At 32.0% G+C, this 24,727-nt stretch overlaps 1 protein-coding gene across 13 annotated transcripts in view; it reads right to left on the bottom strand.

Moving 5' to 3' along the window:
* Window positions 1–24,727, bottom strand: part of Dgkb (diacylglycerol kinase beta) — a 640,490-nt gene that overhangs the window by 390,784 nt on the left and 224,979 nt on the right. For all 13 annotated transcript variants that reach the window (XM_047561038.1, XM_047561039.1, XM_047561044.1 and 10 more), the window contains 3 exons: window positions 24,405–24,521; window positions 13,596–13,669; window positions 7,945–8,019 (listed from right to left, as the gene is read on the bottom strand). In XM_047561038.1, the coding sequence (XP_047416994.1) occupies window positions 7,945–8,019; window positions 13,596–13,669; window positions 24,405–24,521 (266 nt within the window). The remainder of the gene's footprint in view (window positions 1–7,944; window positions 8,020–13,595; window positions 13,670–24,404; window positions 24,522–24,727) is intronic.

Consider the following 24,727-nt stretch of genomic DNA (forward strand, 5'->3'; position numbering starts at 1 on the left):
TTTCTCACGTGGATTTCACATGATATGATCTGCAGTTACCACAAATTGTACCACCATGACTAACCCTGACCATTTTCCCCCACATAGCTTTTCAGCATACTGTAAATAAACAAAACCATTAGAATGGTAAGTGATGCTTTCCAATGAGAACCTGGCACCATCAGTGCCACGAATGTGCCTGAAGTCAATGATATTAGCTTGGGATAAACCAGGTATGTGCCAGATTAGATGGACTCATTTTGGTCCTGTCCATTGTATCCCCCATATCAAGGGGGTCTGCCTGGTCTTTCTGCCACACAGGACCTTGCTCTGTTTGTACGTGTCCAACAAATTGCATTTTGTGCAATCTCCAATCTTCTTTATCTTTAGTCTCATGGTATCATGGAGTCAGTTCTCATATCCCGAGACTAGTTGTTCTGAAATAATGTATAGGTAGTGTATGATTTCCTGCAATCTCCAGTAATATTGCTGCCTGGTATGCTGGTGCCCTTTGTACATCCCTGGGAGATGTGAGGCATAGATCACAGCACGTGGGTTGGCATAATGGTTAGGCCAATTCTTCAAAGGAAGTTGTAATTTCCTGTTGTGTGTGGAAAGAGTTAGGAAAAGATTATTTTTGGTCACTATTATGTATTAAAGTGAGGACTCTGGTCATTGGACATGTGTCTTACAGTTTGCTGTAGAATAACTTCTGCATAAACATTCTTAAAGAATTCTGAGATAATTAATGAGCTTGTTTATTTTTACTATGAAAGTCATGATTATTAAATTGCTTGTGTATAGTGATAAATTTGCACCAGGGAATTTGATGGATAAGGTTAGATAATAAGAAATTGGAAATACTAAAATAAAAGTTATTTATTATGTTTGATTTTTGTAGACAAAAATTAGAAACAGTTTAAAAAGCTAAAATGGTCATTTTCAACAGTCAGTTCAGAAGGAATTACCTATTTTTTGTGTGTGAGACAATAAAAGTTTATTGTTTTAAGCAAAATTAGGAATAATTTACTCCTTAGGAATAGAAAACTAATTCTGCAACATTAAAGAATTAATTTATAAAATTAAGATGTCCCAACAGTCCATTATCCTAACATAGATTCCATCTTTTCAGACACTGCTCCATATGGAAAGACCTTTATGATTATTACCATCTACAAAGCAATGATGCTTTGTCATTTTCTCACATTTTATCATAAATATTTTCCTTGCTATTATTTCTTCATGGTTAATATTTTTAATATTTAAACAACATTTAATCATATGAATACCCCTAATTTTTAAGTATTTTTAGTGTTCTGACAATGTCAATAAGCAATGATCTCTAAACAATGACACATATATATCTCTATTCTGGTAACAGCTATTAAGTCAATGTTTTTCCTGTTCTCTATCAGATGAGTAATTAAAGTTTGGATTTTTCAACATCTCTGAAGTCATAATGCATTTGTTGACTTATATAAAAAGTGATAGAAGAGCTGTAGTACTTCAAATGGGAAAATTCTTGTGCAAGGCAAGAAATTATGTAATTGCTAATTGTGTCAGACTGTTATGGTTTTGTTATTTTCATTATTCTAATTGGAAAAATTTAAAAATAAATCATCATTCAAATTCAGTCATTCAAGTGACCAAGACAGAATCAGAATTAATACTTCCCAGTACTTAAACTTGGGAAGGCTTGTGTCCTCATATTAGGATTAAGGGATGAGTTAAGTACTTCTTTTTACATTAGTAAAGTATTAGACTTTTGTATTTTTGGATACTCCCAGTAGAGTTGGATTAAATTTTGATAAATATTTTCTTAGTCTTTTGAGGATTTTGCTTATATCTCTGACATAATTTCATAACAAGACACATATGTAAAAGGTCATGATATGTGATTCGGGAGGAATTTTATTTAAATAAAAATATGGTAGATATTGTGTTACATAAAATAATATTTTAAGTTAAGAAAGTACAAAATACATAAAATCTGTTATAAATATTCTAAATTGTACATTTAATTTAATAGGATTATATATTTTAAATTTTCACTATAGAAATATGTCTGATATTTGGAATATATAAGTCTGTTGGTTGTCAAGTTTGGCTTTTAAAATGATACATGTACTATATTTAGTTAAGATAGAAGAAACTAAAGGTATTTATAAATCACTTTTCTCCAAAATAATTAATACATAATTATGCTCAATAATAGGGAAAATTACATATTTTAAAAGATTTGTCTTGTTTTTATTTGATTTCAATAAGCAGTTGTTATTTTTTACTTTAAAAATTTATAGATAATGTGAGAATAAGCCATCTGTACTTTCATGAAGCTTAGAGTCAAAGGGAACAAGTAAAGTCACAAGTATACAAAAACTGATATTAACATTTCTGATGTCACATTAGCAGGTGGAGTTAGTATAAAACTAGAGATGTACATATTTATTTAATGGTATTAAAGGAAAGATCTTATTCTATGAAGACCAGAGGAGCAATTTACAATTTATATTTAATTAACTACTATGGCATTACAATTACCCTGGGAGTGATTCAAGGACAGGAGAGCGCTCCATTTGATCTGGGGACAGTGTTTCACACAATATAGATTGCCATCTACCTTTTCTGGACTACATTATGTCCACAGTTTAGGGAACACACCATTTCAATAGTACTGGTTGATAATATGACTCACACTTTCAAAGACATGGAAAGGAATGGAGAATTAGTGACAAAGGAAAATTATGTGAATTAATTTCACAGATTACAAATGCCCCAAAGCAATGCCATGCAGTAGTCTTTCTCCACTTAACCTTCAAAAGGCTCATATTTATGGCAGAAGTGAAGGTTATGAAAGAAATGAACATTAATCTACCTTCAACAAGAAAGTCGCTACTGACTCTGGAATACTCAGCTGTCAAAGAAACAAATTAGTTAGTTACAGTGTATTATCTCACGGGTACTAGTTAGTTACTCAGAGCAGCTAAATTCAATGGATGCTTTCCACAATAGAACTGCAGAAATTTGACCTAAATGCACTCCACATTTGTTGTACAATTGGATTTGCTTTTTCTTCCTATTAAGTCTTTGTCAGTGGTCATAGCAATTGAATTATTGAATGTCCTATGCACTCATATGTTGCTTTCTATTCTTAAGGAATTACTTTCTCTCAAAGAAAAAAAAAAATCAGGAAAGATAGTGGGTTCATATCCCTGGGAGTAAAAGGACTTTAAATATGTTTTCTTGGGTGAAGCAGTTGGTCAAATAGAATAGAATATTGAAATAGCCTACTTAAGATTCTAGTCTTAATCAGTGGGAACATCTAAATGATATACTATCCAATGGCTCTAGAATGTGCCCTGATCAACAAGGTGCCATTTCAGTCAAATGAGAATATACAGTTCAGGGGTCAAATGGCAAATCTTCAGTAATAAAAACTTAAATTTTATCTAAATAACGACCAATTTTAGATATCAACTTGACTGGGCAACAGGGTTCCCAGATATTTGATCAAACACTTTTGTGCTTGATTCAAATATATTTGAGTATATTTTTAGATGAGGTTAACATTTAAATTGGTAAAGCCAATTTCCTTCTATAATGTGGGTAGCCTTAACCAATCCATTAAAGAGCAATAGAAAAAAAATGATCAAAATTCTTTCTTATTCCTTTGAGTAAGAAAGAATTCTTCTGCTGGAGAACATTTGAACTGGTTTATAAACTCTGTAGATTTTGGATTTACCATCTTCTGTAATCTCATGACCCAATTCCTTTTAATCTCTCCTCGTCGCTCTCCCTACCACCCCATCTCTATCTGTCTTTCTTAGACAGATAGATGTAATATGCCAATATAGATATATCCTAGTGTTTCTGTTTCTCTGCAGAACACTGTCTAATATGCCCACTTTTGACCTTTTTTTTTTTTTTCTGATTCTCTTGGTTTTCAGTTCACAGGGGATCTTCCAAAACTAAACAGAGAGACAAGTTAGCATGAGAGACAATAAAGTTTTCATTGAATTAAAAGCAAAAGCTGGATATTTTCAGGCTCTTCCTCCCACTAGACAAACATCTCACAGGGAGATACAATGTAATCGACTCTCAAAATCCAGGGAAAACTGGTTTATAACTGTATAATAGGTATGGGGAGTACTATTATGGTCTCTGTTCCTACCATTGGTTTAGTCTCTATGCCCTAGATTACACAGAGTAATAAGCAACCCCAAATCTTAATAGTATAACATTACAGAAGTTTTAAAAATCAATCATATTTTATACATTGGAGTAATGAGGCTTTCTCTATTCTTGTCTTCACTTTATGATCCATGCTAATTATAGAGTCAATATCCAGAGTGTGGCTAGTCACTACGGCAAAGGAACAGAAAGTGTGGAAAATATACTTTTGCCTGTAGTTCAACGTGAGAGAAATTTACATGACCACTCCTAACACCTGGGATGAAAGGAAGTACCATAAAATCAAGTGTCTTAGAGGAAACCTAGAGATATTTGATAGCACTAATATTGCCATGTGCCAACATTCCTATAAAATGTACACGAGAAAATAATTTTTTCTTTACACAAACAATGCTACCAAAGACTTGGTACTATCAGGTAAATATATTTAGTTTACTCTGCTGGGTACAAATTTCCAGCCAGTTAAGAAAAAGTAGGAGAAATATGTTAAGTTCCAGCTACAATTTTTAACCCGTTGTGAAACCAGGACTGTTGACTATACATGTGTTTCATTCTTTAAATTATTAAAAATATCACTTTGTTAAATTCATCCTTATAGTTACACTTGGAATTTTTTGAATACTGAAGCAATGGATAAAGAGAGAATAGAATAGCCATTACAAAGAGTTTTCCAGAGAAATGTAACTTAAAGCTGGATATAGTAACTGTATGCATCTTTGAGTTGTTTATATGTTAGGAAGACATGACTGTTTTCAGATATGTTCAGGAATATCCATATGGTAATTGGTTAACTTTTCCCTCTTGCATGTTCAGAAAAGAAGTAACATTGTTCCACCAATTGTTGGACTCTGGTGGATACCTACTGTTTATTCCCACAAAGAATTCCCTTTTCTTCCTCATTGGCTTTAGCATCCTCACTAGCTTTGCAGAAACAATCTATTGGGGTAGTTTCAGTAGGATTATCAGAAAAGATGCCCAACTCTGCACTAACCAAGGTTGTAGTATGACAAATATATATGCTTCTCCATGCTATCTGAAATCTTTAGTAGATGAATGGAAACACCAAAAACTTTGATTGGAATTCATTACTTTCAACACTAGCTTCCATGGGACTTTTCTTTTTATTGCTGCTCTTTGTTTGCTCAAATTGTACTGCTTCCTATTTTCTTAAACACCATTCTTAATTTTCCCATTAATTCTATGAGCAATCTCATAATTTTCCAGTATATTTTATTTGGATAATAAACCAGAGTATATTTCTTTGCTTATAGAAAAGTAAACATAATTGATACCATAGTCAACTTTATAATTGATCAGATTTATGCAAATAAAAATGAAAAAATGTATTTTCACTTCTGAAATTGGATATGGAGATTGATACAAGATAACCAATTTAAAGGAGGTTGGGGAAATAGGCATTATATACTGTTGTTAGGATTATACCAACAGAAACTTTTTGGATAGTACTTTGGTGGAACCAGATACAACTAAAATTGAAAATATTTCAGTCAGGCAATTTTACCTATAGCAACTTATTCTGTGGAAACATTTTAACAAGCTTTTAAAAGTACACAATAAAAGAGATATTTGGTAATAATAAATACTCAACAAGTTGATAGAGTTATTTAGTATAGTTGATAATAAATAGAAAACACATGCAACCTAAATATTCATCAACAATAGATAGCTAAAAATCTTAAGGAATACAATGCAGCCCTAGAAATAATGAAACTTCAGTAACTACAAAAAGGACAAGTTATTATATGCTTTTGTCTAGAAGGAACAAGTTGCAAAACATTATAGTCTATACTCCAAGTTATATAAAAACACCTATTTACCTATCCAATATATATATATGTATATATTTGAATATATTAGATAAGCTATTAGATAGAAATATATACAAGACAGACATTTGTTTATATATGTATATTTGGGTATTTGGGAAGATGCACCCAATCACACTGGTAATTCCTAAGGAGTGTTAATTCTTGAAGTGAGGCCAATAATTGCTTATTTTCTACACAATATTCACTGCAGTGTGCAGGCTTCTTGCAATTTCACACACACATGTATAGTATATACTTTCCCTTTTTCATATGTTAAAGTATATAGCATGTAGCATATACTTTCATTTTTCATATACTAAAATTAAAATAGAGTAGAGGATAATATATGGCCTAAAATTGAAAGAGAGAAAAAAAATGTGTAAAACGTATTTAAAGTGTAGAGGCAAAGAAATAAAATCAAATGAGAAAATAGTGCTAAAATTAATGCTATTGTAATACATTTACAAAGTTATGTTATTATTAATTAATATCAATACAAAACAGTAGTGATAATTTATAACATTTATTGAAACATACCATGTGGAAAGCACATGATTATATGCTTCAGAAGAATTGCCCATTTAACTTCACAACTACCCTATGAGGTAGGTACTTATCCTCATTTTGCAGATCAGACAATGAAGGCCCACGAAGGTTAAACTTACAAAGGTAGTAATTGGTAGAGCTAACAGACCCTGTGCTTAACTGTGAAATGCAGGAAAATCCTGAATTTACTTGTTTTTTGTGGACCTACAGAGTTCTTGGTGTGACTAAACTTTGAAATTCATTATTCCTTAATTCCATAGAATAAGAGCTACTTCTCTAAGGTCTAGAAAATACTAAAGGTCAAGAAAAAGAGCTACTGTAATTGAACTTCTGAGTTAATATCAAGTCTTTACTTTGGCTTGACTTTTTCTATACTCACTTTTTCTGCATGTGGTACACCTAGCCTACATTCTGATCATCATCCTCTAGATTCTGGAGCTCAATAAAGGGGACATTTGAACTAAATTGTTGTGATGGGCCTGCCTTCTGCAGAAAGGAGGTGCCACAGACCACTTCTTAGTATTTGGAAACTGACCTTAGCAGGCAACGAGGGCATAGAAGTGATGAATGTAATTGTGGGCACCTATGCTGATCAGTCATACTTTATTAACACTTATTTAACATAAGAAACAATGCTATATTTGTACTCAGAGCTTTTAAGAGCACAATTTCAAAATTTGGTATATAGTTGCCAAGAATGACTTATTTTAAATCAAACTGATTTTGTCTTTTTTTAATGGAGCATGCAGAAAGCTGATACGGTTCCTCTCTACATGGTGTAAACTTTAGTTTACTCTCAGATTGATAGAGGACAGTGGAAGAGGATGGAATTAATTGTTTAACTAGGCCAGATTAACGATGATTTATTATGGGGCATATTTGTGATATCAAAATTATACAGTTTATATTGAAAAATAATTTGATTTCATTTCATCTTACTCATTAACAATAAAGTATGCTATAAAAGAGTGATATTCATTAGATTTTACAAGCAGTAAATAAAAATATCATCATATTATGATTTGAATTCTTTGTTAACTAACTTTCTCCATCTTCTGGAACAAATCTACATTTTATATTTAACAAGTGAAAGAAAGCAGGATTGTTAACTCAAACACATGGCTTAGTACTTTAAACACTTGTCTAGTGTGCTTGTTATTAGTATTATTAATATTCCTTCAAGATGTTTAGAAGGGAGGAAATTTTACTTATAATGGACTGTCAACTATTTTATATAACATCATCTGTATTTTTTTCTCTTATATAGTTGACATATAATTTTTTATATACTGAACTGCTTGCTTTATTTAAGGAACATTGTTTATGGAGATGTCAGTCTGCTTATTAAATTAGTTACTATTAAGTGAGTTAATGGTAATGATACTATTGTTGGACTTACCCTGGCATTGGTCCATTCCCAGAAAGACTGTAAACCTGTCGAGGATTTAGTAGATACTGAAATTTTCTGTAAATTCTATAAAGATGAAAATATAGAAAGAGAAGAAATTTAATTATAATAATTTTGGGGTAACTAAATCTCTCAAGTTATAAATACGTAATTGCAATTAAGATATTTGATATGTTACATTAATAATATTAGAAATGTAATAGCTCAAAAACAAGGACTTAGTAGCCATTGTAAAGACAATGTAGCTTAGACATTAGAAATAATGATGTGTTCTAAAATATGCCTAGGCATTTAGAAGGTTCTCCAACACACTTTCAAACATTATTTAGTTAACTAATTAGATTTCAAATAAATATTTTGATAAATACCTCAGTATAAAATTACTTAATCATCTTTTCTCAATAGATGTAAAAATATTCTTCTGTTCATAGAACTCAATATTGAGTTACCAAGTCAACCTAGTACAGATCAAAATTTTTTATCCCAACATACAGTGGGGTTGTATACCTTATATGTATTTGTGTAAGGAAAGAATGTAGCCTCAGCTAGCGTAATCATTTCATATAAACAACTATCTTGACCAATTGACTCACAAAACTGCTCTTAACAGATAAATATTAAATACTTTATTTTTCTGAAAGAAATCAATTTTAATATAACAAAATCAACAGAAGTGTTTCTAAATTTTCGTAACCTATGTGGTTGGAATTGTTACACAAAATATTTAAAGTAAAGGGTGATATTTTGATTTGGGGGATTAGTTTTTTATACACATGGAAATATTACTATATATTTTATAAACCCATTTATATGATATTTACCAATAGAAATTCCGTGAACTCACTATGTAAAACCTACCTATATTACCCCACCTCCAAATCTGTAATAACCCCACATTCTAGAACTTTATTAGTATCTCAAGAAAGATCTTGGAGTTATTCTCAATAAATTCTTTTCCCAGGGCATGAGAACCTCACTAGAGGATCATTCTGTGCCTTCCAACTGAGAAATGCCTATCAAACTGTGGTACTCCTACTCACTGTTTTAGTTCAGATTTTTAATTTCTCTCATGGGCTCTATTAAATTTTTCATATTCCAGTCCCTTCCCCTACTACTGTTTCACTATAGTCATGATGTTTCCAGGATGAAACTACTAGTGTCTAGTTATTCAAAATATTAAATTTCATAATCTTCCCAATAAAGACAATTCAATCTCTTATCTTTCCCCTTAAACTTTAATCTTGGTAAATCCCTCCTAGTTGGCATCAAGCTTTTTCATGAATTTGTCTTTCTCTGTCCTTTATGTGGTAATCATCTACTTAAATGGCAAACAATACAAAAGCTACATTTTCTTCAAAGACTTTTCAGTTTTTATAGCTATTTCCCATCTGAAGTTCAATAGCACCTTTATTTTGAATATTTCTAGTTTAACATTTATTATGCTATTCATTAGATCAGCTTACATGTTTGACACCACATGAGGCTGTTGCATGTATTTTATCCTCAGGACCCATTAGTTTTTAAATTTTCCCAGTGGTTGCTGTTTGAATGGATGATATGTGAACACTTTCACGCCTGTTGACTGGGTATAGGAAACTGTGCATATATAATTCTGTGACTTTTGCAACTTATATAACATATCAAAGTCAAAACAGCTGAAAATATTTGAAAGGAAAAAACTATGTAACCCCATTGTGACAGGTATCTTGTATGCATACAAAAAATTTATGCTTACATTTATAATAAATCTCTTTTAAATCGTTATTTATATTTTATTTGACTTTCAATGCTTCCAGTCAATGTATGAAGGGAAAAACACAAGTTACCATGCATAGATTATACATTCTTTTGCCACTCTCTCCCCATTAAGTTTTGTTTTCTTATCATTTTATCCATACATATTTGGGTTTTAATTTAAAGAAAATATGTACTGAGAGAAAGGGAAGACAGATTTTTTTTTTTTTTTTTTTTTTTTGGGTGCTGGGGATCGAACCCAGGGCTTTGTGCTTGCAAGGCAAGCACTCTACCAACTGAGCTATCTCCCCAGCCCCTGAACTTGAGGATTTTTTTTCTTTTTTTTTTTTTTTTTTGCAGTGCTGGGGATCGAACTCAGGGCCCTGTGCTTGCGAGGCAAGCACTCTACCAGCTGAGCTATCTCCCCAGCCCGGAAGACAGATATTAAACTAAGCATCATCTACATGATTAATGTTAATTTAAGTAGAAGAAAATGCAATTTTTTTGTGTGTGTGTGGTGCAGGGGATTGAACCCAGGGCCTTGTGCTTGCAAGGCTAGCACTCTACCAACTGAATTATTTACCAGCCCCCAGGAAATATATTTTTAATTTTTTTCTCTTAATTTTATTTGTCTTTAATATTCAATATAGATTTAAATCTTACCCAATTCTTTGTTAAGAGATATTTGTATTCAAGATAACTGCAGTACATTTTGCTTTCATTCCTGTGCTTTTGGCGTCTTGTCTAAAAATACTGTTGCTCATTCCAGAGTTGAGTCATTTCCCTTATCTTTTTTTGTAGTAGGTTTATAGATTCAGGTTGTACAATTAAGTCTTTAATCTATTTCGAGTTAATTTTTATAAAGGATGAGTGAGAGGGATCTAGTTTTAATCTTCTGCTTGTGGATATTCTCTCACCACAATTTATTGAAAAGACTGTCTCCAACACATGTTGTTAATACCTCTGTCAAAACTCAGCTGCAGAAGCACAAGTTTAATTCTGGACTCTGTTCTGTTCCATCTGTCTATGTGTCTATGTCTATGACAAAACCATGTTTTGATTACTACTGCTTTATAGTAGATCCTGAAGGTAGTGTCTTGCTTCCTCTTCTTTATGGGCAACATGTCTTTAGTTACTTAGGCCTTTCTGTGTGTTTTTATGCAGATTCTAGGATTATTTTTTCTAGTCCTATAAAGAATGTCATTGGTATTTTAGTAGGGACTGCCTTGAAACTATAGATAACTTTGGGAAATATGGATATGCTACCAATATTAATACTTCTATGAACATGAACATCATGCTTTTTTGTGTCCTCTGTAGTTTTTTTTTTATCAGTGTTTTATAAATTTCATTATAGATATCTTTCATTTTTCTGCCTCAGTTTACTATGGGGTATTTTAATTTTTTGGTAACCTTTGTAAATAGTATTGTTGCCTTGATTTCAATTTCAAATAATTTGCTATTGGAATATACCAACACTGCTGGGTTTTGTATATTGAATTTATATCCTGTACCTTTGCTGAATTCAAATTAATTCAAATTAATTCTATTAGATTTTTCTGGTGAGTGTTTTGGGGAAGTGCTTAGTGTTTTCTATATGAAACATCATTTCATATGCAAACAGTGACAACTGGACTTCCTTTATCTTATGTGGATGCCTTTTATTTCTGTCTCTCGCTTGATTGTTCTGCTTTAGACTTTCAATACTATGTTGAATAAAAGTGCTGAAAGTAGACATCCTTACCTTATTCCAGATCTTAGAAAAGAAACATAACTTCCCCCCATGTTTGTTGTGGTCTTGTTATATTCCACCATTATTATATTGAGCTAGTTTGATTTCTGTGCTCTCTTTGTTCAATGTTTTATCATCAAGAGATGTTGAATCTAATCAAATGCCTTTTCTGCATCTATTGAACTAATCATATGGATGGAAGAGATTACATCAAACCAAAAAACTTTTGAAAAACAAAGGAAACAGTTGACGTAGTGAGAGTTTGCAACTATACATATTGCTAGGGATTGATATCTTCAAGTATAAGGAACTCCAAAAACTTAACAGTATACAAAAATTTATTTAAAATAGACAATAGGGGCTGTGGTTGTGACTTAGTGGTAAAGTACTTGCCTAGCATGTATCAGGCACTGGGTTCAATTCTCAGCACCACATATAAATAAATAAATATCCTCTGACAACTAAAAAAATAAAAAAATAATAAAATATGCAAGACATAAATAGAGATTTCTCAAGAGAAGACATATAGATGACTAACAGATGTATGAAAAAATGTCCCAAATCAGCAATCATCAGAGAAATGAAAATCAAAATCACAATTAAATATCACCTCATCCCATTAAGATCGACGTTATCAAAAACACTACCAGCTAGAATGTAGAGAAGACAATCTCTTGCACTGTTGATGGGAATGTAAATTAATAGGCACTGTTGGAGACATTAAAACATTAAAAATATAACTACCATATGATACAGCAATCCCATAACAGGGTACATATCCAAAGCAAGTGAAATCAGTATGTTGAAGAGGCACCTGAACACCCAAGTCCATTGTGGCACTATTCACCACAGCTAAGAAATAGATACAACCAGTGTTCCTCAACTGATGAATGGACTAAGTAAATGTGGTACAAATTCACAAGGGAACAGTATTCAGCCATAAATGTTGTTTTTGCAACAAAATGTATGGAACTGGAGGATGGTTATGGAAAACAATATATATTTCAAATCACTAGAAGAATGGAATGTGAAAATTTTCACATAAAAAAGGATAAATGTTGAGGAGATAGATATGTTGAACCTGATTTAAATACTATACAATATATACAGATAATCAAACATCACTTGGTACCCACATCATATATACAATTTTATGTTATCAGTGAAAGAGTAAATTTAAGTAAAATACACTGAAAATATAGACAGCTGAAAGACTACAAATGGTGTAGTAAAAAATAATTTTAGCATTATTATATAGTTAGTTTTATAACTGCATGAGCGAAGCAACTATTAAGTGAAACATTGGGAAATTTTTAATTATTAAGTTATTTTTTATTTAAAATAATTTATATCATGCTTAGTAGGGTACAAACATAAATATATATTGATGGAAATTTTTTAAATAATTTTACATTTTAAGCAGAAATAATATTTGATTTTGATTGACAAATGGAGAATGCTCTTCATTTCACTGGAATAAACTCAAAATTTAAATATTAGGAAAGTATATTACTTTGCAAAATTCCATCACTTATGGAAACATTTCTTATTGTTTTTAGTTAAACCACAAAAGACATTTGTTTTCCCATCATAATGCTTGTGTGAGTGCTTTGTCTATTTGCTTATTTTTGATTGAGGTTAGGTAAGAAATCTAGACAGAATGAAAGAAGGCATAGCTGCAGTTTTGCTTATTCTTTAAAATAATTATTTTCATATTTGTGTTAAAAATTATGATTTAATCATTAATTTATCATAAAATGGAATTCTGTTTTATTAGCTAGTATATGGAGATATCTGATATTGCAATATATTATTATTCAGATTATAATTTATCTTCAGTCACATGATTAACCAGAGACTCAGTTTTTCTTCAACAGTAGTTATGAAACAAGGTTATAAGCAGAGTTCTTTGTTACAGGTAAAGGGTGATAAGTGGATTGGAAAGAATGTAGATACCTGAGCTATGATAATGAAATACTTACAAAAAGTCATTATATTAAATTTCAAACTATAAAAAATATTAGCAGTATATTATATGTAGATGCTAGCATCATATATGTCACATTAAAATTAGTATATGTGAGGATAATGTTCTAAACATGTTCACATCACAATTTTAGCAGTTCTTTTTATACTTATTATATGGAAAATAAACATGGTATTTTTAAAAGCATACCGTTCTCCTTGCTTTCCACCACTTTTGGGATTCACAAAAACTAAAAGTGGATGAGTTCCAGGAACAGGAGTGATCTAGAAGAAAAAAAGGTGGGTATATGGAGAAGTTATTAGGCATATGATATATGAAGAGGAATACTTGTTATTTCTACGTCATGAAAGGCCAATGTACAAATTTAAGAATGTGACTCTTTCTGTAAAGTGTATCAACAGGAAAACCACCTCTGCACAGAGAGGTGGGCTTGACCATGTAGAGGGCAGAGGGAAAGGCCCATAGGAAGAGGAAATAAGGTTTGTCATAGCAATTAGATGAAAACTAAAGTTACAGTTTATGAGTCAGTAAGCAAACGAGCCAGAATAAAGAATTCCAGGGAAAGGAGAGCATAAGTAAATCAAGTTATAGGAAGCTTTCTTTTAAAAAGGTCACCTCATTTAGAACTCCGAGGCCTTTGTGAAATGTACCTTTCAGACCAATCAGGAATTTGAAACTCAGCACATGGTTTCAGATGCATTTTTTGCCTGCAAAGTCTGTTCTGAGCAGTCTTTTCTCAATGCTTTTTCCTGGTTCAGTAAGCAGAGTGCCAGCGAATCAAGTCTATCTGCTAAGACAACATTAGCAAGGGATCCCTCCTTCAGTTATCAAGGATTGTCTGTGTCCTTACTACATCCCACATGCTGCCTTCATCACTATTCACTTCTCTGTGGAACAAGAAAGACCAAGTGCCTGTCCTCATGGAGATTATATTCAAGTGGAGAAATATACTCCAAGCAAACAAATACATATTTAGTCATGAAGTGTGCCATGAAGAAAAAGGAAAGGCAGGTAGTGTCAGGACTTCAATTCTGAGGGTAGACTTGTTTCAAATAATGTGTAAAGAATTCTTATTTTTTACCTGAATACAATGTTAAGAGATAGACTCTTAAATAAAAGTGTTCCTATCCAATATATGCCTATGTAATTCCCACCTAAAAGAGCTTGACGCCAAAAATTTAAAAAAAAAAATTAGTAAAGAATTATGCAGCTGATGAACCTTCTACATATTGAGTTGAAAAGTTTTAGAACAATCTGTTTTTTGAAAGTTCAGAGTATTCTTTCTGCAGTGTTATGTCTCCCCTGGAAAGTATCCTTAAATATTTAATGAGACAATTGAAAACAACACTGTCACCATATCATGCCCTTCCTTCCTATTTCAATAAGTTAAAATATTCTACCAACATATTTTATTCCAACTCTTAGGTGCAATGGCATTTTTCTAATGAGTATAGATAGCTGGAAAATGTTAAACTGTTCACATTAGCTAAATGAGAAAGTTGAGTAAGATCTTCTTAATTCATCTACTCTTATTCAACTAGTTCTTGTTACTATCTATCATGGCGTCTGACTCTGTTTTACTTTCCTTGGTAAAGAGCACTAGGGTTCTTCTTTTCTTATTTGCCTCTAAATCAACTGGAAAAGGTGAGCTGGAGTGACTTCTGCGGCAACTTTCCAGTTCTCCCTGAACTAACAGTGCTCAATTAATGAATGTATATCAAGTACCCACATCTTAAAGACCTTGTGCTGCTGGCATATAACGTTTGCTTTACTTGTCCATCCAAAACTAAAATGAAAAAACACCAAAAAATACCTATATTTAATAAGATAATCAATGTTCAATTTCCGTTTTCCATTTGTTTACTTTTAGTTAAAGCTAACACATGTATATTTTGTTCGTTTGTTTTAGCTTAATTTGAATTTTTACTCCTTGCTTTTGAAAACAGGTTATAATCTCAGGGTAAATAAAGGATTTTGAGCAGAGTATTAAATCTGAACTCATATACTTGTTGTTGTCTCCTTTCATTTCCAAACTCAACATTCAGCTTACCACTGTATGAGTTTATATATAAATTTACACTGGTTCCAATATCTGGACTTCTTTCAAAAATATATTTTCAAATGTCTGCCAAAGATATTTATTTTGTAGAATATTTAAGGTGTCATTATAAAGATCAAATACAGGTCAGTAACAATTGTGTTGTAAATTCCATAGTATTATGAACAAATAATTAGATATTTTAATAGTCAGTAGAGTATCTCAAAACAAAATATAAAATCTACTCTGGGCTCAGTGAGGCACACCCATAAATTCTAGGCCAACCTCAGCAACTTTGACCCCATCTCAAAATAAAATATAAAAAGAGATGGGGATGTAGGTCAGTAGCAAAGCACCTTTGAGTTTAATCCGCAGTACTATCAATCAATCAATTAATTAATCAGTATTTGCATATTATTTTAGAGTTGTATTCTCCAGAGAAACAGATAAAATGGACTAGAAAAAATAGGAGAGAATTTAAAGAATTAAGAAGAAGAATGGTGATTTTTCATAAATGACAAAATACCCAATATGAAAATACAAAAACATTAAAATCAATTTGCGTTTTCCATCACATCTCCCCTTACTACAAAAATGAGACAAGATAACAATATAATGTGCTGTTTATTTGTAAGCAATCAGGTACTATGGATTTGTGCCCCTTTGATGATATTAATGGGTACTTGACTTAATGTAACCAATCAAATTACTAATGTAATCCCCATTTAAGGGGTGATATGTGATTGAACAACTACATTAGTGAGACACTGGTGTTCAGGAACATATAATGGTGTTAGACTAGAAATGTTAAAGTTCCAGGCAAATCTGTCATGTTTTTTTTATGCTCATTCAAAAAGCTTTAAAATTGTGTTAACCTTTGCAACTATAAAAAGAAGGCCCATCTAGCTGAGTAAATTTGGGTGCCAAGCAAAGACAGAACTCTTAGTTTTGAGAGCCAAAGACCTGCAGTACTGCATAGTCATTTTCAAGTCTGACAAGTTAAAAATAAACAACTACTGAGTTCAGTGAGAGTCTGAAATAAGAAGCAATATCTTAGTGGTAGAGTCTGCTTTTGGCACTTCAATGTCATATTCCCCTTTGCCCTGGGTAAAGGAACCTGGTGCATATGGTAATTTATATGAAAGATTTCTCCCTCACATCATATCTATATTTTGGAAGCTGCTGCTGTTTACAGAATTTACACTCACCCACCGCATACACACTTCTGAAAAGCTTTAAGAAATTGTAACTTCTGGTGTCTTGTAAGGTAAGAGGACACATAAATACATAGAAAGAAGAAAAATGTGTTTATGTTTTGTCTGTAGAGATATATTGGAAGTTGCTATGACTAAATTATGTCCCTCCTGAGATTTGTATGTTGAAGCTCTAAGCCCCAATGTAATGATATTTGGAAATGGGGCCTTCTGGAGGTAATTAGGGTTAGCTGAGGACATGAGGGTAAGATCCTTATGACGAGACTAGGGCCTACTGAAAAGAGGACAAGATTCTCTCTATTTCTCTGTGTCTCCCTCTATTTCTCTCTTGGTACACCCAGTGAGTTGGTAAATTCCTATAAGCCAAGTGGCCTTGCAATTAACATACCTTGCCTGTACCTTGGTCTTGGATCCCCTAGTCTTTAACACTGTGAGAAAGTTTCTAATCTTTTTCTTCCTGATGCCAACATGAAATTTGGAAATTATGAGGATCAGTAGCCATCTTTGATCATGAGTTGACCCTGAAGATGCCACCAACTGAGGACATGAAAGAGAAGCATATGATTTGCAGTCTTGATGAGACTGTGTAGTTGTCTTCGTACCAGAGATCCTACTCTGAACTTTATTTACATGAGTGGAAAATTGATGGCTATCTTTTTCAATTCATTGTTGTTCTGTGTGTTCCCTATTTTTGTTGTTTCTCTGCTATATGCTACATAACACAAATGTAAGTGATGTGAATGAAAGGCAAGTTCCATAAGGACTCAAAACTGGATATAAATGGTATCAGTCATAGAGAAATACTTTGTTCTTCATCAAACATTAATATATCTAGTCCAGGGGTGAGGGAGAACGACTGTTACTTGATATCAAAACTCTTGAAAGGACTCTGCAGTTCATTTTATAATATGCCATTCTTATTTTTAATATGTTTATACTCATTTTCATTCAATCATTTTATATCTGAAAGAGTCTGAGACTAAGAAAAATATGTAAGTATCATTAGATGTGATATTTCAGTTACTTAATCTAATCTCTTTGATTTCAGATCCTGGTTTCCAGAGAGGCCAATTAGGTAGAACTAACTTCATCTCCTGTACAGAATTCAGTCTAGGGGAGCTGATTTATATTATAATGTGAACCATATCAACCAAATAAAGGAATATAAATAGTTCTTTTAGTTTCTGAAACTCACTATAATTGATTTCGGTGAATTAAGATTTATGGAAAAATCTTTCAATAACATTTTAAACATTTTATAATGATAGTTTTATTTTTATTTTTGAAAAAATATCTCATGTTAATCAGTTTTTTATTGCTGTGACCAAAATACCTGACAAGAGTGAATTACAGGAGGAAAAGTTTTGTTGTGTTCATAGACAGTTGACTGACTCCATTGGTCTGGGCCTGAGGTGAGGCGGAACATCACAGTGGAAAGGTTTAGTCAAGAATAGCTGTCCAATTCATGGCAGCCAGGAAGGGGAGAGAGAGCGAAAGAAAACAAACGCACTTTCAAAGAGCCAGGGATGATATATAGTCCCTAAGGGCATTCCCCCAGTCATCTAATTCCTCCAACCATATCTCTTCTGCCTACAGTTATCACCCATTATTAATCTATCAAATGGATTGATTCCCTGATAAGGTATAACTCTCATCATTGTCTAAGGACCCCATCTCTGAACCTTGGTGCATTTTGGATCATGCTTTGAAAGTACAAGTTTTTAAGGAAACATCCCTAGATCCAAACCATAATAAATCTTGAATTTAGAGAAAGGTTACAAAAACTGTACAAAGAGCCTTTTCCCTGAACCATCTGAAAGTGACTTGACAAAATGTTGCTCCATTACTTCCACTTAACTTCAGCATCGCCTACCCTCGAGAAGCATCCTATTCAATACATATTATAAAACCATCTAACACACAAAATTATTATGATTCAAGACTTTCTTTTATTAACATATATTACTGAAACATTTGGTAGAACTTTGAATGGGATCTGAGGCTTAGATAGCAGTCATTTATCAATGTTATATTCAAGTTTACTAATTCTCTCTTGAACTCTATTATTTTAAATGATGAATTTTGAATTTTTGCTTTTATATAAAAATTTTGAAACAAAATGTAAATGTTAGTATTTTGCAAACTAATTTATTGCCATCCTAAAATATCATACCTTGTTTGTCACAGATTTTGATGGAATGGGAAGCAAAAGAAAATCCACAAAAATATCAAAACTCTGTCACCATAAAAACTATTCACAGCTGGAAGGATACTTATACAGCATAATCTTAAATGGTACAGGATATAAAAAGATGAAAGCCAATGTGCTGTGTCTAAAGCAAAAGAGAACCCTGAGCCTATTCCCAGTCTACCATTAACCCATCACCGTGCTTAAATATCTCTACAGAACTCTTTGTCTTTGCAAAACAGTTTTTTTTTTTTTTAAATTGAGATAGAATAATGGACTATAACTAAGAAGATATTGATGAAAGGAAAAAGTATTCAGGGTAGCTGTGGTACTTTAAATCTTGAAAAATAGTTATCAATTAGGTAAATATGAAGGAAATTCCAGAAGGTCACTATTCATAGTGGAATTTCCTCTCATTATAGGTTAGGTTATACTAAGCATTAGTTATACTAAGGAATTTCCTCTATGTTATAGGTTAGGTTATACTAAGCAGTAACTCTACCCTAAATAGAGTTAATCATGTAAAATTTATTTATTCATTCAAAGGGCAGTTTAATATCATACCTTTAAATAACACAAAACTTTGGAGTCATACCAATTGTGGATTCCAGTTCTACTCCTCCTCTTGATACATATTGTTATGTTATATTATATTAGTATATATATGTGTGTGTGTATATATGTATCATTCATTCATATATATCTTCCTATCTGATGCTTTTAAGTATCATAAATATGTCTTTACTCACAAATTTATTTTTGTCCTTTAACCTGAATCATAGATCCACTTGATGATCTACTACTTGTCATTTCCATTTGGATGTCTAACAGCATCAGAAATTTCTCCCCAAATCATACTCTCCCAAACTCTTCATTCATCTCATTCAATGGCAACTCCATCATTTCAGTTCCTTTGGCCCAAATACTTTGGTGATGTCCCTGACTCCTCATTTTTTTGTAGACTCTATCCCTAATCATCAGTGTATCCTTTTAGTCTGATCCTCAAATCATTTCTCTATATCTACTGCTCTACACTGAATAGCTTCCACCCTATAACCCCATCCTATAATTCAGTAATTTATAGGAAATTTAGTGCAGCAATGAGCAAATCTTTACAAAATTGAGCCTTTAAAAATGTAATTCAAATCATGTCATTTTCTGCTTAACCCTCCCCCCCAAATTTTCTCATCTCAAATCAAACGTCAAAGTTCTTATGAAAGTTTTCCAGAACTTACAGCACCTAGCTGCTATTTCTTCTCTAAAGCACTCTCTACTGCTTGCTATCTTGATCTTTCTATTCCAACCATATATTTCTTTTTTTAATAAATTATTTATTTTTTTTTATTTTTTACAGACTGCATTTTGATTCATTGTACACAAATGAGGTACGACATTTTGTTTCTATGGTTACACACGATGTAGATTCATACCATTCCTGTAATCATACATACACATAAGGTAATGATATCTGTCTCAGTCCACCATTTTTCATAACCCCCCTCCCTCTCATTTCCTTCTACATAATCTAAAGTTCCTCCTTGATCCTACAATTTGAAGGCATACACTTGCTGTTTTTGTCAGCTTTGTGTCACTGTGAACAAAAGACCTAACAGGACAAATTTAGAGGAGGGAAAGTTTATTTGGCAGTCTTGGTTTCAGAGGTCTCAGTCCACAGGTAGCCAACACCATTACCCTGCTCCAAGGTAAGGCAGAACATGATGACAGAGTTTGGAGGAAAAAAGCAGCTCAGGACAGGACAAACAGGGAGCAGAGACAAAGCCCCCGCTCACCAGAGACAAAATATAAATGCCAAAGGAATGCCCCCCCCCCCGTGACCTACTTTTTCCAGCCATCCTACCTTCCTACGGTTATTGCCCAGTTAATCGATATCAATGGATTAATCTACTGATTAGATTTAGTTTCTCATAACCTAATCATTTTGTTTCTGAACTTCTTGTATTGTCTCACATGTGAGCTTTAGAGGAACACCATATTTCTAAACCTTAGAACTTACAGCTTCCTATTTCCTATAAATTCTTATGTGTAAATGACTCACCTGTTTTAATTATTCACCCAAATATCCTCCTTAGTCATCTTGCTTAAAATTATAGATAACACAGTTCTATTTTTTTCATATTGTTTTTTACCTAGTAAATTATGTATAAGAAAACAGTGATTCAATTGAAAGGTTGTGACAGTACTTAAAACTCTAGAGCAATAACCCTGAACTTAGGGAGTGAGAATGATAATTATGAGCTCAGTATTAAAGAATCACCACAATAATGGGTATCAAGTGAGTGAGGGACACACATATACAGGTCACTATCAAATGTGTGATACACATACATAAATCAAATACAGGAGATTAATTGATATGTATAGTATACATTTGTGTATAGTGTGATGGTGCATGTTTAGTTAATAATCTTAGTGATCGCAAAAATAAGATAAAACATAAAAAGGACAACAGGGATAAGTGATTGTTTGGGGCAAGACACTAGTTCAGTTTTAGATATTAAGTAGAAAGTTCCCATCCCCCTGAACTTGGGTTTAAAGTATAAGAAACTAGATTCTTTAGTTCTCCAGTGACCCCTCTATTTGGAAATTTCAAATAATATTTAGAAAATGGATAACTTCAATATAATACAGTTTAAACAATTTTTCTATTTTCTTTTCTTTTATCCATTCACAAATGGGTAGGTCACAGTATTTTTATATCTTCTGCATCTTAAAAAAAATGTAGTTTCAATTACATTTGATGGTATCTAATAAGAGTAAACCTATGGTGTGAGCAATGACAAAGACAGAGTGCCTAACCACCGCTACTTGAAGTCCCCTAGGACTCGGGTTAATTAATGAGACTCATCCTAAGGTTATACATGATCTATTACTTCCTCTAATTAGAAATAATAATCCTGATCATTATGCTGGTTAGCTGGAAAGACGAAAGATGAATGTGCTTAACTATGATTAATAGTCTTCTTTAAGCAGTGTAGATCTCTCCTGTCACTGAGTTATATGCAAACTGGACTGCGACTCAATGCTTTTTTATGATACATAAGTTTTAAAGCTTAGAGAAAAATTCATTTTCTGGTAGATTTTTTTGACTTTTTTAGTTGAATAACAAAACAACCTTTTTACCATTTTAAAATTGATCATTACAACTCCATCTTTTACCATTTTGCATGAAATAGCTCTCCCAAAATTTATCATTTTACTCTTTTTGTATTTTCTCCAAATTATATGAATACTTTTGGGGATCCATTCTGCTGGGATAAAACAGACTTTTGTGCATGATAATATACCAGTTTATAAAAATGCAAAATTTATTATGACATTAAATATTAGTTATTTTCTGCTGTTTTGTTAGGGCTGATGTCTACAATTTACCTACTGACAACTTGAGCTTACACTTTCATATGCCAAAAAAAGTTAAAGTTAATACCTGCTTAGAGAAGCCCACACATCCACAGAGAATGTTACTCATCTAGGATTTTTAAGATGACTTATTTAGATATAATATGATCAAATATTTCAGAACATTTCAAATTAAAAGATAGAACTTATATTGCTAACTCAGTTTAAACCTTTAAAATACTGTGTGTGTGTACCACTTAATTTTGGTTTTGAAATATGGAAAATTTTAGACATGATTACTTAAAATGCGGAATCTACAAAAGCTATAGTTCTATTGAATACATGATTTTTATCTCAATACCTGAAACAATATAAAAACACTTGGGAGAACAAGGCAGTCAGAATTTTGGTGGTTATATATTTGTTTAAATTTCTTAAGCAAAGAGACAGGATGTCTCAGGAGTAAAACACAAAATCTAAGTCAGAGAAACCTTTCAGTCCTTGGCTTTATGATGACTGACAGTGTTGCCTTGGGAAAGTTACCTTACTTCTGAGCATCAATATTATTTTGAAAATCGTGATAACCATAATGGCATTGAGCTCATGTTTGTTGAGAGGATGAAACAGACTATTACGTAAAAAATATTACCATAGTTCTTAGGTTACATAAAGCAGTAAGAAGATGCATACTTCCTTTCCATGAAGAGAAATATGTACCTCATTTTGAATGAAATACACTAGGATTTCAAAACTAGTCTTTTCTCTCATCAATTCTATGGCAGGAACTCAGAGTGACTAAAATTTTTAATTAATCAATATTTACAATTGATATATTAAAGTCAAATGTTAATTTTTTCAATAAAAATTTTTATAAGATTGCTGTGAAATTTCCTTGCTATCAAAATTGTGGGGAGATTTCATATTTGAGGACTTTAATGAGATTGCTAAATACATAGATATGATTTCTGAAAATTACTTTCTGACTTAGTCTTTCATAATTGAATCATATACTCTAAAGCATAATAATTTTATATTTTATAATTCTTTTCACATTTCTGTAAATAATTCATGATTTTTTTAATTTTAAATGTTTTAATAGCTAAAAACCAGTTGCCTTATTATACATTTATAAGCAATAATTACTGAAGTTTCAATGAGTTATTCAAAGAAGCAAATATTTAGGCATGTACTGTGTACACTTAATTGTGCTTGCAAATTGAGGATTACAGAAAGACACAACTCAATATTTTCAGATGTAAAACAATAAATTTTAAAAACATAAAATAATAAAATTGATTAAGATCAATAATATGCTAAAATCACATATACTGAATGCAAGTATGTGATATAATCTGCAAAGTGTTCAGTAAGTTTCCCTGGACAATGTGAAACTTGAAGCATATTGTTAAGAGAAGGAATAGGCAATTGAAAGACAAAAACATATAGATAGAAAAATCAAAAATTAACTTCACAATTTCATACATTAAGATCATTTTGTTGACTGTTCTCATTTTGGGGTTAAAGTAGAGGCAAATACATAAGATGCATTCATTCGATAAAGTATCTTGAAATGTAGATTAAAAATGTTATTTTGATGTCAGAGATCATAGGGAAAATATATAGGTTTTTAAAGTACTGGAAAAATTTTTGCTACTTGTGTTTAAACTAGAAATATGTATGGTTTTCAATTTTTATTTAAAACTTTGAAGTATATGATTAGAATATAATATGTCTTTGCTATTTATTTAGGAAGAAATATAAGCACACAAATAGAGTTCCTATTTTTCCTTTCCTAAATAATAGTTTTACAATCTAAATGACTCTTCAAAATCATAACCATACTTAGTATGTACACATACGAAGAGAAAGTAAGAGAGAACACACTTGCAAATGACACATAAGTATATAATAAATGTGTATCTTTAGTAGGAATTTGCAAAAACTTTCAGACTGACAAAATACTTTTTTCCAATTTGAGTTTAATGGAATAACATCATAAATGATTAATCTAACCAGAATGTCACTCTGTCAATCAACTATAAGACTGACATCTTGATAAATTAATAACAATCTTTCTGAAACAGTCTACTGAACTAACATAAACGTTAAATAAACGTGTTGATAACTGAACATATGCTGTTCTCAGAACATAAGAGGAACAAATATAAAATCCACTAAAATTTGAATTTAAAAAGTCATACCTGTAGGCCTTGTCCATCCACAGTAACAGAGTTGGCTCTCTGCATTTTGTTCCTATCAGTTACTTTGTTTGGCTGCTGGGAGCCACTCTTTTCCTTTTTCACTGTTGCTTGTCTTTCCTGTAAGAAAAATATTCTTTTATAAAAATATTTTATAAAAATAAAATTAAAATAAGAAAATATTTTACTAAAAGGTGCAACTAATAAACATTTCATGGTTACAAACTGAGGCCCAAGTTCCTAATTTGAAGTGCCTACTAATAATAAGAAAACTGTTGCTTTAACTGGCTCAATATATGTGATAGTTACATGATGCAAATATCAGT

The sequence above is a fragment of the Sciurus carolinensis genome, chromosome 8, assembly GCF_902686445.1.
Source record: "Sciurus carolinensis chromosome 8, mSciCar1.2, whole genome shotgun sequence".
Taxonomy (NCBI): domain Eukaryota; kingdom Metazoa; phylum Chordata; class Mammalia; order Rodentia; family Sciuridae; genus Sciurus; species Sciurus carolinensis.